Here is a 19,234-nt window from a genome sequence, read left to right as displayed (position 1 = left end):
ATATATTCTGGTATTTATGGTTCAAACAACCTGTGATATGGATATAGATGACCTTCGTATAAAAAATATCCATTAAAGATTAATTTTACAGCAAGAAATATCATTTTTAATTTTATAAAACAAACAGACTTTAAAACTATCTGATAAAATTTTGGTGACTATACATAATAATCTAAGTCTTACATTGTTTATGCAAACAAAAACAATACAATTTTACATCATTAAACCAATGAATAAAAATTCTGTATTTGTATCGTTTTTTAGTAATAAAGAAACGATAAGATGACATCTACTAAAGCTGAATTGCATAGTAACAGCATCACAGTTATATCAAGACTTTATGCATTTAATATAGCAAACCAATATCCTGTTTAATTTTTTTTTTAATAATATATAGAGCGAAATTATGTATATTATTTTTAATAGTTTGTATTTAAATAAATAAGAACTAATAGCAAAAGATTCAATTATGATTCTAACTATAGGCCTCATAATAAATATGTAAAAATTATGTATAATTTCAATAATATTTTTTATTTTATAGTTATTACTTGTTATAAATATCAACTGAACTATTAGAGTATTGAAAATTTTTATATTTATATCATTATTTTGCAATATTTCTTGACTTTGTATAAAAAACCTTTAATTTTATTTATTAAATTTTTTTTTTTATTATATATGCTTTAAATAGTTAAAATATTTAGGTGTAATCCATACACAAAATAAATATTAAAATCATATATTTCTATATTTATGTTAGAATAATATGTATTATGGCAACTCAGTCTTTCTTTCACTTCAACTGCAAAAGTAGTGTCCGGTTAGTTTTATAAAGTTTGATTTTTATACTTAAAATGCCTATTTTATCTAAAAATATATTTGTCACCACCTTCAATTTGAACAGTAGATTATATTATTTCATTCAAAAGTGGTGGATTAGTGATTTTGACGATGATAACTGGAGATTGTTTTTAGGCTGAGATGTCAACATAACCTCTTGACGGTTCGTGGTCTTAAGGATTAATTGTGTGGTGGTTTTAAGGAATGGCTGACGCAGCCCCATCGACTGCGCCTAAGGCGAAGGCGCCTAAAAGCAAGGCTCCCAAAGAGAAGGCCGAGAAAGCGGCCGCAGCAGCTCCCGCAGAACCCGCGAAGGCGATCCGCAAAGTATCGTCGAAGCCCCGCCACGGCCGACTGTACGCCAAGGCTGTGTTCACAGGCTACAGACGGGGTCTCCGCAACCAACACGAGAACACCGCTCTGTTGAAGGTACGACTCGCTCTGTTATAGGTTATATTTTAACATCAAACAGTTGTGACAGTGTCGTATCTCTTTGTTGAGTTAATCATGATAACATTGTTAATAATTTGTTTGGTATTATACTAGTAATATCTATTAATATTAAGTAATTTGTGATTAGTAAGTACAATAAAGAATTTAGACATCAACTGCTAGTTTCAGTCCACCTCTTGTAGAAGAATATCTTTAATGTATTAAATTTTAATACATGTCGGATGTCGCTTGCAGATCGAAGGTGCTCGCAATCGCGATGACGCAGAGTTCTACGCTGGCAAGAAGTGCGTGTACGTGTACCGCGCCAAGAAGAGGACGGCCATCCCCGGTGGACCGCGAGGCAAGAAGACGAAGCTGCGCGCCATCTGGGGCAAGGTGACTCGCTCCCACGGCAACGGCGGCTCCGTGCGAGCACGCTTCAAGTCCAACCTCCCCGCACAGGCCATGGGACACAGGATACGAGTGGTCAGTATCGCTTGTTATGGCTATATTACACTGAAAACCTTACCGTTGAAGTAAACATGACAGACAGACAGTCTGTGAGTAAACTAAATTTCTAAATGATGCTTAAGACATTTGAAACCTGAACCTTCATGTGGATAACTTGACTACTGATTGTGTAGCTATAGAGGTGCAGCGAGTGTTGGTGTGAACCGTTGTTGAAGCAAGGATTTGTTTTGTTTCAGATGTTGTATCCCTCACGGATTTAAAACCTTCGTATTTTAAGACTAAATAAAACAAAATCCCAAAAAAGTTTTGTTTCATGTTATCGCTTCCCAAAACATCTTACAAACAGATAAATTCTGGAGATTTTAAACTCGGATAGTTTTCTAAAGTATTGTTGAGGGAATAGGAATTTTTGTAATAAAAGTTAGACACAGTTGAATAATGTTGATTAAATAATAATGGCTTATAAAAATATTGAAAAATAGAAAATCAGGAAGTGACTGTTGGTGTTTCCACAGTCTTTATTTTCTACTAAAAGTGAAGTATATATATTTTCTGAGTGTTGCTGATGAGTCTCACACTCAGTAACTGAGTAAATTTAGTTTGAATGTTTTTTAGTATTAAATTTAAATCTAAAGGCAATTCAATAAACAGTGTATTTGTAATTCAAGAGTAATTAACATTAAATTACTGATTTTGTAATATTGGCGGTATCAAGCTTTCATACGATAATGTTAGAAGCCAGTGTACGGTCGGCAATGGAGGGCTCTTTGTACACCCTGACAGTCAAGGCGAGACTGCCTGACGGAGCCTAGTATAATGTAACTTGACCTCACATTACTATCTATCAACGCCGAGCGAGTGTGACTTACACACAAGAGTCACCAGTGGCTGTAGTCAGTCACATGCGGTGGAAGGGTGTCCGCTGCCTGTGGAAGGGAGATATAGTTTTCAAGTTTCAAGACAGTTTGCTGTGAGCCTGGCGCTGCACAGCCACCTCATCAGCCTGCGTTCTGTTCGAAGACTATCTTCAATGAGTTTATATTATTTACTCATCCGTGCTTACTCTTTACATTACCGTAATATCAGTTTCCAGGAACTAGCTTCATGATAGCTGTTCAATCAGTCTCTTGAGTGACGGCGCCATCTAGTGTTACTGCGACGCAGCTTGTAACAACATACGTGAGTGGGAGGGGTTGTATCACATGCGAGGAGGGCTAAGATAATAATAAATGAACCTGTCTCATAAATATATATTATTATATTTCTCGTATATAACAGTCCGCGTCGTGTCGGCGTCTATTAAACAGAACCAAACCAAATTTTTTAGTTAAAGTTTCTTTATGAATTATTCGATTTTTAACCGACTTCAAAAAGGAGGAGGTTTCGACCGTATGTGTGCTTTATTTTTTGTTTGTTCGCCGATAACTTCGTCATTTATAGATCGATTTTAATTATTGTTTTATTCGGAAAGTAGATAATTTAAAGGCGGTCCCATGATATGGAAACAGCAGATACTTTGTGTGTCAGCTTCATTAATTTGTATTGATATGAACTTCACAGAATATAGACGGTGACTGTCGCTAGGGGTGATGATGAAGACGAAGGACAGTGCAGGGAACTCCTTAACGGTTAACCTTGTGTTTGGACTTAATTCATTTATATTGATGAGAACTGCATCTATATATGGAATATAACGGAGGTCTGCAGTATATCTGACGGTGGAGACTTGCTCCGGCTACCCATCACCTAAAATCGTGAAATAAAATAATTTTTAACAATAAGAACCCACAACAAGCAGTGAACTAAAAAGCAAAAAATTTATTTACTTCGTACAAAGTAATACGAATTTTCATTAGTTAAATAGAAAATAATATTAAAAAAATATTTTATAATTGTGAAGTCGGTGCCGAGTAAAACTACAACAACCTTACTACGATACACACAATAATAATTGAATATATTAATTAAAGAAATTACAAAACATCAACAGTATTAGAAAAAATATATTAGTCGGTGTCTACTAATTACCAAACTAACATCTAAATATCATGTACCTGAGTACGGGCTTACGAACTAGTAATGAACTATGAAAGAAAACTAATTGACATAACAAATGAAAACACTCAAAACGGAATGGATAAATTAAAAGAAATAAGCATGATACCAAGACCACTTGAACCGGGGAATATAAGTGATACGAACATATAACTTAACCTTGCGAATGAAAACTAATTTTACGAAAACCTGAAAAACAACGTTATAGCGGGAACGAAACCTGCGCATTTAGACAAACCGTCAACACGCAGTGCGCGCGGGCGCAGGGGGGGGGAGGCGTAGTTGTGCACCACAGAACACCACATATTCCGTGATAATTACCTACTAATATTTTCGTCAGTTGTTATGATGATTGATCTGATATCTGCCAAGTTACAGTTTCACTTGGCACCGACTCCAAAGTTATAAAATAATTATTTTCTATTTAACTAAATGAAAGTACGTCTTACTTTGTACGAAGTAAATTTATTTTTTGCTCTTTAGTTCACTGCTTGAAAGCGGTTTTTTTCGTTAAAAAATATTTTATTCTTAATAAATTCGCGTCAAATAAAATCTTTAACCGAAAAATTCATTTAAGAACCTGTTTCATTTTTTTTATTCAAATTTTTTATCAGGTATATTCTTAGCTTCGACGACGAGTTCCTAAAATATTCATGGCTATTTTTAACGTTGGTTGTTTAAAAAAAATGTGTGTTAAAAGACAGTCATTACATTTGACAGGAGTTTTTAACTCTGATAAGTTGAAGGAGTATCAATGTTAGAGAATGTTCCCCGTCACGTTCTGAGTCAAACGGTTCCAAGGTGTCGGGCGTGTCTCGAGCGTCCTCCCCCTGGAGACGATACTGGTCATGCACCCGGCGCCGGCTGATTGAACGGTTGATATAAAATGATTTATATTCAGTTTTGTTGAAAATACTGGTATTAAACAATCACAGAAATGTTGTCACGAGTGGCGCCATCTGTGCCGTTATAATTATAATATACTATATTCCTTAGAATTATTTATAGGACTAATTATAATTAAATATAATACTGAATCATTGTAAATTTGTTATGGTAACATTTAAGTATAAACTTGTATTCGAAAACTATAAATACTGGCTTCAGCCATTCTGTAAGACATTACTGGAAGTAACGCTGAACATCAAGAATCGAGACTGTAACTGTCCCTCGAACACATACACGAGTATCGATTGAAACCCTACAACGTGAAAATGCTACTGCAGATTCTATTTCATATTAATATGTATTTTGTTAGTTTGTAATATTCATCGATCCTATCACTGGCTTTAGTCGTTTCTTCAACTCCATGTTACACGTTTTTTATCGCGAGTCCTTTTAATGACGAAACTCCGTCTCCGTCGGAAGCAAACCCTGCCCAACTATCATACAGTCTTGGAAGGAATCCGTTCCCTGATTCAGCCGACCGGAGATAACATTTTAAAATAGTTTCATTCAGTTGTCGTCGATACATTTTATAACATGGACCTTCTTATCTTCTAATAGTTTTGTTTCGTTATGAAGGACACTTGATTATTTCACCACTTGACAACGGCTATCATTCATATATATAACATATTGGTCAGCTATGACATGAGGGGCGAGTGGCAACTTACACTTCCTAATAATACCCCGACGTCGTGTCTGTCAACAAGGTAAATCGTGTTTTCTTTGTATTGTATGGTGAAGCACATTTATATCTGCGTGTGTACTATTTTACATGCTCGCGTGGTCCTCCCGCCTCCGTGCCTGCAATACATAAAATTCTATTTTTTGTCAGCTCCTTTCAACCGTCTTTAAGGTTTTTGTATTAAGACGTTCTTTATTTCGGTGATACGAACCGGAACAGGTAAATGCCTGACTAACTTCCTCACTGACTCCGCGGTATTTGAATATGGCTATAATGATGAGTGTAAGGCGACAAGTATCGTTAGCACGAGTTCGCATCGCCAAACTTCAAACGGAACGTCAACAGTTCGCACATTAAAGTAGATTATTTAAAGAGAAACGGAGAACGCTTCGTCAGTAGTGTGACGATGGAAGCTTGGACTAACCATATAGAACTGTTGCGTTGTTATCTGAAGTACAATAATTGAACATTGTCTCCGGCGTTTGTATGAACGTGACTAGACAAAGCCGCTCGGATTAAACGCACGTCCTCATTTCAATAATGAACACAGTGTGCGCTTGTCACATGTTCTATATACACCGCCCCGTGTCACACGGGACACGGGACATACAGATACCGTTGTACAAAACGTAATATTGACTTCACATATATTTTTTAAAGTGTTTTTATATAGTTTCCACCATCGAGGAATTAAAGAATAAATGTTAAAATTAAATTTAAGTAAAATCATTCCAAAGTCGAGCAGATTATATCTATGTACTGTAATTTGTATTTACATATGTCTTTAAAAAAAGTTCCAACTAGGTCGTCGGACGTCGTCGATAGATGTTTGTATGATTATAAAGAAAAAATAGAATTCTGTTCCTCATTAGTAGAGTAAAGTTTCATAACGTAGCCCTTTTTGTTATTTGCGAGGCCTTAACTAATACGCAGTAACGAATATTCAATACAGTGTCCTGGGTATTGGGAGGCTGGTCCTGTCAAATTATTTGAGCGTCACATACATATATAGTATTTATATGTAAACGTTCTAGGCGTGGACCGCGCAGTGCACTCCGAGGCTCTCCTTAATCTCCTTTAATCTGTTTTGACCGCTATCAAACAGATACATGTCCGTTGTCTACAGTTGATGCGTTCTGTGTGTTTAGTACAATAGTGTACATACCCCTGGACCCGAATTCTAACATCGATATATACCTACTGAATATTCGAAGTGTTTTGTTTAATTTAGGGTCATCTTATCATCTTAGAAGTTTGCTGTGTTAACGTTATAGACCGACCTCTTGTTTTTCTTCCATAAAATTTCTGATATGAGACTTGTTTTTTATTCATAAGAATACAAAAATGAATGTAACTTGTCTATGAACGTGATAGAACTGTGATACTTCTACTAATTATAATGTCATTTGCATAAGGTACAGCTCGATGTAATATTTATGTCATAGCATGGACCAACGTCAAACGCATTTCACAATGGACCTGGTATTTTTGTATTAAAGTTGTACTTACATTTCCCGTAACACACAACTTATATAGAGTTTTATACGTCTCTGTGTTCAAAGCCCGATAAAATTATAATATTCGTAAATGCTTTCTGGCATCTACAATGAAGTTTATATTAATGCGATATAGACATCAAATAAAAAATATTCAGAAAAACAACGAGGTAATACTTTTTGTAAGTAATCAAATTATTCTAATTTAAACAATTAATGTTATACACGTGATCAGTAGCTCGGACTACACTGCATTTAAATTTCCCTAATTATCTTCAACTTGCTGAGATTACCATAAATGTATAAAATGTCGTGTCACGTGTTTAGCACCGTGATGATACCGCGCGTGAGACGGCGCATGACATGTAGAATGGACAGTTGATTATGAAAAGTAAAACAACGTAATGGACTAGCGCGATCCTCACTGATGATGACATTATAATAGTTATTTACTGCTGTCTAGTATGGATCCGATGTTACTCTGTTCGAGTGAATAAAATCCACTTAGGTCAAAAAACAGTTTTATGTTAAAAAATAATTAACTATTTGGCGGGCCACCTCTTGGCAAGTTGTCGCCGTCCCACCTGGACATCAGAAACATCAGAAGAGAGGTGATGTCCTATGTTAGGAAGTCAATTGTGGTTGTCAAGATGCACGACGATTCAATTATATCAAATAAATCCTTCAAGGCATCAACATGCTACAGTCGCTAGAGCAAAGGTGCTTTTGTTCACGTCCTTCTGAACTGCTCAAAGTTTCCTCACGAATGTTCGCTATTAACAAATTTTATTGGCAATGAGGAGACCCAGATGAGCATTAAGACCAGTTCACATTGTACTGGTGAGAATCAGTCCTTTTCTCCTCCTTGACTCTAGTTTATTAAAAAGAATCTAATAATAGGCATTGTTTTTCTTCTCTTCGATAATATTCTGCGAATTTGAAGTTATAGTAAAGCTTTATCGAAGCGAGACCAACATCCTGTTAGAAGGAAGTGCTTTTGTCTGTAGTTGCTTCAGTAGCTTGCCGAGACTCCATCAAGTCGTCGCTTGCAAGTTTGAACTAGTGTTTGTATCTCAAGGTCGTTAATGATTTTTAACTAATTGAAAACTTGCAATAACTGATTAAAAAATAGAAATATAAAATGAAACTAATATTATTCGGATTTCTTCGGGTATTTTATTATTTTAAAAAACTAAACACTCTCGTCGTTTCGGTTACTTTGCAGCAACCGTGATCACGGGCCGAGGAGAATTGATTATAGAAATAAAAAAAAAATCGATAAACCAAAAAGATTCTTCTGAAACCAAAAGTGTTCTACTTTTGGTTTCAGAGCCAAGTAGTATATTGAAGTTTTATTTTCTCAAACGCATGTTAATTTATATATGTATATCAATTCAATAATTTTAAATTTAATGAACCTCTCTTTAAATGCTTTAATAACCTTTACCTTATTTATATACATATTTATATAAATTATATAAATATGTGTATAAATAAGGTTTATACTTATTTATATAAATTTATAATAGTAAATATTGAATAAAAATGTAGGTATTAAAAGCTGTCAAGATTAAAGAACATTGTATGAGTAATAAGGTTTGATGAGAATTAACAAAATATGTGAGGCTTTTTGGATAGATTTAGACTTTATTCAATAATAAGCTCTAGACAAAATTGAAGAACCTGAGCCAAAATCTATTATGTGAATTATAATTTTAAACTATTTTTTCCGGGCAGCTATTGAACCATTTTCCTTATGACATAACATATGCCGTCATTCCTCCTTCAATCTTCACCTCCGTCGTAATAACCTGCTGCCATCCGTCGAGGGAGTGCTCTAGAAGCTTCGTGATCGCCAGCCGTTTGTACCGTATCATGAGATGTGTTACATGACCGACGAGTGTCGTGTCCGTTACTATTAGTCGTTCACTAGAATGGATCGAATGATACGTTAAACTATGTGTCTGATTATATAATTTATTGGTTCGTTGATTAATATTAAGTATTATTAAAATTACTCGATCATATTATTTAATTCTTTTAATTAAGATTTCTTTTCACATGAATTGTTTAGAAAAAAAATTATGTTTGCAGCAAAAAATACCTTTATTAATCCGTGATGTTTGTTTGACGTGTTAAAGATAGTATCAGTAGATAAACTGTTAGCATGACAGACCCTCGTATAAAGACAAAAACCTCTCAGCACGAGTGATCGCAACACCGCGTGTGTGTCATGTCTGAGCTAAAATACTATTATTGTCTCTATATTATTGCCTTGAAAAACTGTGGCAGCAGTTATCACAAAAAATAAATTGTTGTTTCTCCACTCGGTTTCTGATGTTAAAAAGGTATAAGCAAACTCAAACCGAAGATTTCTGATCTGAATTCTCGGTTACTCTACGCGTATACAAAATATAATCGTTTCCTAAGTGGATACAGCTTTGTCGCGGCAGTAGCCTGTGGCTATAGACTGCAAGAAGGAAAGGGCGACGGAGCCTCTCAAAGTTAAAGTTGATTTTATTTTCTTTGAACATAACAATACTTGCACCAGTGTGATATTTGCTGCATTCGCGAGCAGCAGCGCTATTCAACTAAGCTTGGCCCCTGCACTCGTGTAATGAAGGTTGCGGACTAAATATAGCCGCGAGGCCAAATTATCGAGATCCTGTCTTCATTCTCGGTATTTCTGCATGCCTTGTGACATCTATTAAGTGATGAATAAAGGTCCATTAACCACTTAACTCGAAGGAAATTGTAATTCCTCGTAACGCAATATTTTGAACCGCTGAGGGAAACGCAGTTACGTAGCCACGGACGCTGAAGGGAAGGACGTGTTACAGTTATTAACCGACTTCAAGATATAAAAGATTTTTAATGAGTACATTCTACGTAGGAAGTTTTTCCTTCAGTTCAATCTTAAAGAAAGACTCTTATACGATGCTGTGAACTCTCCATACACAAAGTAACTTCAAACAGATATTTTAAACAATTCATTGTTATGAAGCAGTGTATTATTTGCTGTCATTACCTTCGAGTTGGAATTTTCCGAATAATTTGCTCAAATCATCCAAATTACTACGTTTTTATATACTTTTATTTAATTGACCAATTTTGAGAACGCTTGTCCATAGAATATTTTATTTTAGGATTGAAGGAAATAAAAACATATGCTTCAAAAATATTAAGATAGGTATATGGAAACTGAACGAGACGAGAGCAGAGTCACAACTCGCAAGAGAATCAGTCAAAGGCGTATTCTTACAGTTTCTTAACATGAATCAATGCCCTTTTATTCTCGTACAATTATTTTTCCTCGTTATTATCTTTTATTAATATTTTCAATATTGAACCCGGAATCACTGTTATCAGTAATGACTTTTAAACTCAAAATTATACACAACTATACATTTCCTTAATCGTGTTTATTAAAACTATTATTTGACATCACGCTCGAGGTATATGGAAGATGTTATTTTTCAAGTTGATCTAAATTTTTATTCTGACGATCTCAGATTTTAAATTAACAAATAAAAATTACTTCAACGTTCAATTCAGTCGTTCATACACACAGGTTAAATGCATGACCCTTCTTTTAGTGTTGACGCCGTACAAATGTACGTAATAGCCGTAATAATCCCATCGAGAAATAAATATTTCTGTGAATCAAAAAATGATTCTCAGAAATAACCGATTTAAACTTTCGGTGGTTGTTTGAAACACGAACACTTCCTTTAACAATTATGTTCTTTTTTACATTTTTTTCATTTAACCTGCGTCGAGTACAAATATGTATACGTCCAAGCCAAATATTGCAGCCGAAGCCAAATAAAACAAAGCCCAATAGAGTGTGTGAGCATTTAAAAACGACTCTAAACATTCTTTATTAATTATATTCATATCATATTGAATGTATAGGATCCAGGTAAAGTCTAAGATGTTATATAATAAGCCAATCATTATACAAATTGAGGTTGTCTATGGTTGGTGTGTCTCTAATGAGACAAGAAGCGGTGTTATGAAGAATAGGAAGACGTAAATCTGAAGAAACGTTTAAAATAAAGTACTTGGGATATAAATATTAAATATGTTTGTTTTTCAACACATATATTATATAATTTTTAAAATTAATTCACTATTAACAACTCTATGTAAGATATCACCTGTCTCGTTCGTTTATTAATATCCGCCGGCAGACATTTAATGACATTCGCTATATATATTATATATGTACATACAGAACACACGCAATTTTATACTCACTATGAGGTTAATATCGCCACGGAAAGGCGATACCGTTCTTATAGTATATTGGCTATCAAGAAAACGGGTTAATTGTCTCGGACCCTCCTTAGGAAATCTCATAAAACTAGCCTTCAACGATTGTCGCTCAGGGATGACGCTAACTGATTTACAGAGGATAAAAAAATCAATTACTCACCCTACATACTTAAATAGTTTGTTTATGAGTATGTAATATTTAAATGAACTATATTTTTAATTTTAATCACACTAGCCACCAACACTGTTTGAAGCATGTACATATGTAATTAATGCTTGAGGTTATACGAGTATGATGGACCGTTATGGTGTTCTACAAACGGCTTCATTATGAAGTACCTGAGATACATATGTAGTCTCTTCTGTAAATGAAGGCAGCCCTATCGTTTGATAGACATGAAAAATTCTCGGAGACATGAGAGAAGTCTGAAGAGCGCTAAATGAAATCTATGCTCCCGATAGAATTCTTTTACCTCTGACAAATTTGTAGTATTTTAACATTTTTATCCAAACCAATAGATAATTATATTCAATTCATTTACATTTATTAACTTAGTTTCAAGTTATCGCAATATAGCTTAGTGAACTGATGATTTGTTTAAAAAAGTGCATTAAAATAATGTCATTCAGCCCAAGTAGTGTCGTTTGTATTGTAAATTATCTGTATTGTTAAAAAAAGCTTCATATTATTGTAAAATAAATAATAAATATATTATTTTTTAGAATATACAATTTTATTTTTATTATTTGCATTATGTGATATTCAATCTCCTTTAAACAAACGTCGTGAACAGATTTTCTGCTTTGTGGTATTAGAAATATTTTAAAGGGAAAGCATATGTATTTTATTTATAATATTGCTTAATATAAAAGACATAAAAACATCGTCGTACATTGAATGAGACAACGATTTCTTCATACATATGAAGACTTGTGACCTGTTGTGTTGAGTGTGACAATGTGTCATGTGTCATGTGTCATGTGATGTTTGTATGGCGGTGTTGTGATTTCATGGCATCTTGCACGAGTCAATCATCATTGTATTTTATAATGGAACTGATCGCCGACTGTTAGCGACCATTATATTAATGTTAAACAGAATTGAAAGCCTTGATAATAGATGAACTATCCATAAATTATCTCAGAATGTATAATTATTTTTCTATTTAAAATTAAATTGCGCAAATAATTTGTTGTTATTGTGTTTTAAACCGATCCGTCAGTCGGTCAAGAGTACAATGAGCCGTGAGGAAGCCGTAATATTAATATATAAAATGTGCTTCTGTTTCATGAATGATGTTGTAGTGAGAAAAACGAAGGAGTGTAACTGATACCACAACATTGAGAAGTGCTTGGTGAGAGTTTTTAATCAAACTATCTTTATATTAACTGATCACAATAATTGATATCAAAATGAAAAGTAATTCGACTTTGCGTGCTTTTTGTGTAATATCCCCTCAAATATGTAACTTTTTTTTTTAAGATTTTGCAACATTTCATTGTTTCTTTACCACATAAAAAACGTTTAGGATCTAAAATTATATTTAAATAGATTTTTAATTTAAAAAATACGTCTTTTTCGTGGGACGTTACGTGAGCGACTCTTATAATAACTTTTTTTTTCCTAATAAAGTATTCAATACTTTATTTAATTTACTATCTAGCCTATTGACTAATAAGTAAATAAATTTGACCTAAATTACTATATTAACATATGTTCTAAGAATGTGTCCAATAACACGTACTTAGTCTTTGTTAAAGCGAAGACACTTTGTTCATGTGTTCTTAGCACGCGGCACTTATCACTGCATTTATTTGTCAATAAAGAACACAACACTAGCTAAAACAGCTTTGTTCGTCTCAGTCTTGTTACTATATTAGTGGTATCAAGGAGCTGGATTGCCTCGACATTCACGTTATGATAGTCTCTTTTCATGGGCTCCGGCATATTTTTGTATGACTTGATCTACGACGTCCATGTTCAGGTCTCGATGTAGATCACAGTTACGAAGGTACCAGGGTGCATTGACAATATCCTTGAGCACTGTATATTATCTGACGATTGCGTTTACTGGTACAGCCTCATAGCTGGATACCATAAGTCCATACTGGCATCAATACCTGTTTATATAGTAGGACTTTGTTGTGTACTGATACAGGAGAATTTTTCCCAAGCAGCCAGTACATCTTTTGGTAACGTATTTTTAGTTCTGATCTTTTTTTTTGACTGCTTTGCAGAGCAGCTTGGCGTCTAAAGTCATGCCGAGGTATTTGACTGTATTAGCGTATGGTACTTGTTTACCATTGATAAATACAGGGAAATGCTGTGGTCTCTTATTTGTGAAGTCAACATGAATTGACTTGCTTTCATTCAGCCTAATGCGAAATTTTTTAGTCCAGGAGATTACTTCTTTGATTGCTGTTTAGACTTTTTCAACGGCCTCTTCGTGATTGTCATCTATCGCCATTATGACGATAATACGCTTCCTTGTGGTACCCAAGCTTTGATTGGCCTTATTTGTGAATAGGCGTCTTCTTGGCGAATTCGGAATACCCTATTCAGTATATAAGACTCAAGAATCTCAGCAAATTGTCGCGGTAGCATTAATTTGTGTTTGTGTATGAGTCCTTCATCAAAACCTTTATCAAAGGCTTGTGCTAGATCAAGGAATATGGAAGAGCGAACCTTTTTTTCTCCAGCGCTTTTTCTATAAAGTTAGTTATTCTATGTACCTGATCAATAGTTGAATGCTTCTCTCCGAAACCAAATTGATGGTCAGGAATAATATTACTGTTTTAATAACTGGTTTTAGTCTTTTTAGCAATAGTTTCTCGAATAATTTTGACATAATTGGTAGTAGAGAAATCGGTCTATATGAAGCTGGTTCCCGTGGTGGTATGCCAGGTTTTGGTATCATAATTATTTCAGCTACCTTCCAGAGGTTCTTATAATAACTAGACATAGTATTATAAGAGTCGCTCTCACAAACATACACGGGGCAGGAGGTGACGAGGTCGGAGGAAAATAACTAGTCACAATTAAGAATTACGCTTAAAATAAAAAATAAAATAAGTACTAACACATCCAATATATGTCACGAGTCATTAAAGTTGGACATTAAATAGGCGCCTTGACACGATTTCTTGTTAAAGGACACGATTTAAGGAATGCAGGGTGACCGGTCAGGGTCGAGAGGGCGAAGGGTGAGGCGACTATATATAAAGGACGCTCCTTTTTTCCTATTTTCCTAGTTTTTTATATTTCATTTAATGTTGTGCTTTAATTGAATAACTTTAATACTTCCGAGCTTGACCTCGTGATTAGACCAGCGGGTGACGTATTGACACCACGTGACCCACGTGTGGCATTTTCAGTTCCTCGGCGACCCTTTATATTAAGAGTTTGGTTATGATATTTAGACGAGACGAAACCTCTCAACATTCCATGGATTCACCGTGTGGGTGCCGGGTCCATCGCGTTGCAGCGAGTTCAACAGTCCCTGGGACTTGCGACCCAGGTGTAGGTTTAAATAAAATAAAAAAAAAAACAAAGAATAAAAGAAACTACGTATTTTTACAATCTGTCAAATATACGTTACTATGATAATGATCTATATATGACCTATGACCTATATATATATATATATATAGGTAGGTCAATTAACTAAAGTATTTTAATACAATATAAGTTAATTTAATCCAACTTCACCTCGTGCGAGCCGCCGCGCCGCAGACAGCTAAGTGTTGTATAAAACGAACTGATCAATTCTTTTTCTTTACAGTCATATCTTTAACAACGTAATTGTATAAATTATAAATCTGCTTTAATTAGGAAGGTAAAAGCGTTAGTAACGGTCACACTGGCCAGTGACGTCATTCAATACTAACAATATGAGTCTCATTTTGATTTATTTAGTGACGTCACTAGCTGGTCGTTAATTCAGCGTACGGAATTAAAATCAGCAGCTCAGATAAATCTGACACAGAATTCATTATTTCCTGCCCGTAACCAAACATATCAATATTATGAATGTACCAGTATAGTACATTTTGAGATATTTATAAAGAGATTTCTAGTATAGTGTGATTTATATAGAACATATTTAATGTTTCAACGACCATGGAACCTTCGTGTTTCTTTTCCATATGCCCGAAGTTGTAAGCTGTAAGTTTAGTTTGAACCGAGCGAGTCTCTGGAACACGCTGAAAACTGAAAGCTTCAGTATTGGATAGACCGTCGACAGCGGCGCGCGGCACGGAGTCCACTGAAGAGGTGAGTTATATATATTTATATATACAGGGTCACTTGAATCAGGGTTCAATATTATACGGATAATTACATAGAACATTTTAATTTAAATAATAATAATTCATTAACAGTTTCGTAAAATTAAAACCTTTATAATTATTTAATTTATAATTAATTAATTTATAACATTATAACAACACTTTATTTTTTAGTTTCTAGGTGCTAATTAAGTCATAGAGGTAAACAAGTTATGCCTTGACCATTTAAAGACAAATTTGTTGAAACTCATTCGATTCAATGATTGAAAATAGTTAGTTAAAACGTAAATTCACATTATTTCGTATAGGTTTAGTTCACGTTAAATGTTGGTTTTCTATGTAATGTATTCAAACTGTGAGTGAATAAGAACTCACACCGATCCCAGATGTACGTGTGACAAACAACTCTGTTACCTATCGCTTGAGATGTTAAACGTGGCAGTCATTTGGCACATCTCATATATAAGTTAGTTATATCGGAAACAAGCGGCTCACTGATAAGTTTGTCTCGTATTTTATTTACAAACCGATGCGACACGTCGCGCGTTCGTTATATATATTAATATATTATAAATATGTATTTCGGTAGTGAGTGTTCCTTCCCAGCACGTGAGTCGGTCCGCGAGTGCACGCGGCCGCTGGCGACACGTGACTCCTTATCCAATGTCACGGGTTAGTGTTCATGAGACGCTGCCGTTGTTATTATAATATATAATATATACTGTACAGTGTACACCTACACCCGCCCGAACGATCATGACTGTTTAATAGTTCTGAAGTCGCCTGTGTTCAGTTCATTAGACTGTTAAACATACTAGCAGCGCTGTTGTTCTGGAAATTACGTTATGACGTCACTCTCGGGAACCATTACACTTTACATTGATGTTAGATACGTTCAATGCAATGATTTATTTATATAAATATTATATGATCCGTGTTGTAGAAAACTTTGCATGTGAGATGAAGTTGACAAACGGTTCATTCAGATTTTAGAGCGTTAAAAACATGCATGTGTGTTCCCTCAAGGATCGAACGAGCGACCAAAATAATGGCAGAAATAGATCGTCTGATTTTCGATTGTTTACATGAAAATCGATAATTGATTCGGAATAAATCATAATATTTAGATTCTGATATTATTGTCTCGAATCTAAATCCGGTGGGGGACATGAAAAGCAATCGAATTTGATGGCGAGGCGATACGTATCCCTCAAACGCAATCTTATAAGCGTTTTACTTCATTGTCATTTAAACTATGATTTCTATTATTTATAAAGGGTGATCTTTTTTCTCAAACAACAGTTCACACGTGGATTTGTATACTAATATTAAAAGGAGTCAATAACGGGTGACGAGAAAGTTTGTTCATGATGACTTCTTTGTTACTTCTCATCCTTGTAATGAAGTTTAAGTCCGATAAGTGATGGGATTCGACTTCTATAAGTAGGTAGATATTTCAACCAGTTATACTGATTTGAATGATACCGTACAGTGAATATAAATAGATCTGATGTGTACACATCTCGTCAGCCCGTGATCACGGTCGCTGCAAAGTAACCGAAACGTCGGGAGTACGTAGTTTTTAAAATAATAAAATACGCGTTGTAATGCGACAAATATTAGTTTCATCACTATGAAATTAATATCGTCTCGGAAAGGCGAAACCGTTCTTATAGTATAGTGCGGCTACCAAGAAAACGGGTTAAATGTAATCCGAAAAATATTAGTTTCATTTACTTGAGGTATATGTAAGAATTAGATTCCAAAGCTATAACTAAATCTCCAGAAACAGTCGAAGCACATTTTCGTCTTTGTTGAAGTTTTTTCATCTGAATCCTCTCCCGCACTAAGTCTCCGACAACTTCTGTTGGGTTTAAGTGCGATATAAGTCAAGACCCGTCCGGAGATGTTTCCTGCTAGTAATAAAACTCGACCTTAAGTTAAGGAACTTCCTGCGACTTCCACAATGTGATTACGACTGCCTTCCAACTTTTGATGAATTAAAACTCCTTTTTTGTTTATGTAATGTAAATAAAGAGCCACAATTTTGTTGAAACTGCTAAATATTTCTTCAATACATAGTTCTCTCACAGGATGGTAACCGTCTCACTTGAGTGTCAACTATGCAGCTGTCATAGTTACAAATCGGTTTTAATTTATTAAGAAATTCAGTGTAGTTCAACACGAAGGCAACTCAACAGTTGTATGAAACCTAGACTGTAGGCGATGCTGCAACTTGGTTTAGATGTGAATCATTTAGGCGAATATCTATCATGGCATCAGACGTTTTATAAAGTTATTCAACATTTTATTTCTGATAAAAACTGGTTAAATCTAACCTACATTAAGATCTCAAATGTTTAAACAACAACAATCGTTATAGTTATCCAACGAAGCAAAGAAACAGAGTTTAATACTTGTCCATAGCGTTATTTTATTTTTATAAATAAATATTTATTTTTTGCATAGAACTCGGCACTCATTTAGATCAGCGTTCTTTGCGACGAAGCCCTTAGCCAAGCATAATTTTTGTGTTGAACTTGGCTCTTTATTTTTGCATTTATACATTATATTTTTGATGGGAACACCTTTGCACACTCAGTGACATCTGACAGTGTGACATCCGCAGCTAGTGTTGAGGTTCAGTGACGTTCCACTGTAATGTCTTCTTACATCTTAGATGAATGTTTTACGACTGCTCATAGTTTCATTATTATGTCTTCAATATTAATCTCATAAAACCATCGTCAGTTCGTTAAAGTTGTGATAATGATTGGGCTTTAAGTGGGTCTGGTGTTAACGACCTAGCATCGGCTCTTCGTTTATTAGCTACGAAGTTCATACAAGACTAAATTATTACAACATTGTGATAATACGGCTATCATTGACCACCTCTTTCATTATTAAAAACAAGTATTGATTATTTTAAATAAACTCAAACACGTAGAGTGTATTAATATATAAATAGATTTTTTAATAATCAGTAAGTCTTAATACATATTGATATGAAAAATCATCTTCACAACATATAAATATTTTATTTATAACTGTCAGCCAGCTGATAACCATTCATTAACCTTGTTATTTTTATTAACTTGTATGTAGCTGAACTCATGCAAGTATGTATATATGTATCTTATATTTAATCTAAGGTTTCCAATACTCGATGCTGAGGTCACGGAGAAAAATATACGGCAATTAAATACTAAAATTTTTACATATAAATAAATGAATTTTCTCATTAATGTTAATATATATTATTTTCCGTCAATCATACGAGTCTTTAAGTCACATGCCTCTGTGGAAGGTCGCCTCGTCCGCGTCACTTCACGCAGTAACACTCAGCGTGCCTAATTCGATGGAAAACGACGTGATGGTCTATCAAACTGTCCGTTTGTACCAACACATTATTTATACTAAATTAATGACCGCTCATTAATCGACTTGCTTCAACGTGATGGAAACTGATCTGAGTTTAGAACGGAGAACAAAGCGGGGTTCGTTACATTCTCCAAGTTATGCCCTGTCGAGTGTTGGAACTAATTTAATTAGCTACAATGCCCGGCCGCGATACATCACGACACACGGACAGATTTACGAACTGTGCTGTCTTGTAGTCTTATAATGTATTGGGTTGCTGGAGGTGTCCGCACTCCCGGGGAGCCGAGGGTGGACACCTTCTCCGACATGCTAATGAATGTGCACCGCTCACTACCACTGACGGTGAACGGTCGCCCGTACA

General features: G+C 34.8%; 1 protein-coding gene across 1 annotated transcript; it reads left to right on the top strand.

Annotated features, from left to right (window-relative positions):
• The first annotated feature begins 697 nt into the window (after positions 1–697).
• On the top strand, positions 698–2,136 carry LOC116766067 (large ribosomal subunit protein eL33). Its single transcript, XM_061526772.1, has 4 exons — positions 698–823; positions 1,046–1,272; positions 1,531–1,761; positions 1,983–2,136. The coding sequence occupies exons 2-4, from the start codon at positions 1,048–1,050 to the stop codon at positions 2,004–2,006; spliced, it is 480 nt and encodes a 159-aa protein (XP_061382756.1). The 5' UTR covers positions 698–823; positions 1,046–1,047; the 3' UTR covers positions 2,007–2,136.
• The last annotated feature ends 17,098 nt before the right edge of the window (positions 2,137–19,234 follow it).

The sequence above is a fragment of the Danaus plexippus genome, assembly GCF_018135715.1.
Source record: "Danaus plexippus chromosome 3 unlocalized genomic scaffold, MEX_DaPlex mxdp_25, whole genome shotgun sequence".
Lineage (NCBI taxonomy): Eukaryota > Metazoa > Arthropoda > Insecta > Lepidoptera > Nymphalidae > Danaus > Danaus plexippus.
The sequence above is the reverse complement of the archived record's forward strand: the minus strand, read 5'-3'. Positions and strand labels throughout refer to the sequence as shown.

Excerpts from the sequence above, each read along its gene's own strand:
- LOC116766067 (XM_061526772.1), top strand. The coding sequence starts at position 1,048 with ATGGCTGACGCAGCCCCATCGACTGCGCCTAAGGCGAAGGCGCCTAAA. Across the intron at positions 1,273-1,530 it reads AGAACACCGCTCTGTTGAAG|ATCGAAGGTGCTCGCAATCG; the intron begins GTACGACTCGCT and ends TGTCGCTTGCAG. Across the intron at positions 1,762-1,982 it reads TGGGACACAGGATACGAGTG|ATGTTGTATCCCTCACGGAT; the intron begins GTCAGTATCGCT and ends GTTTTGTTTCAG.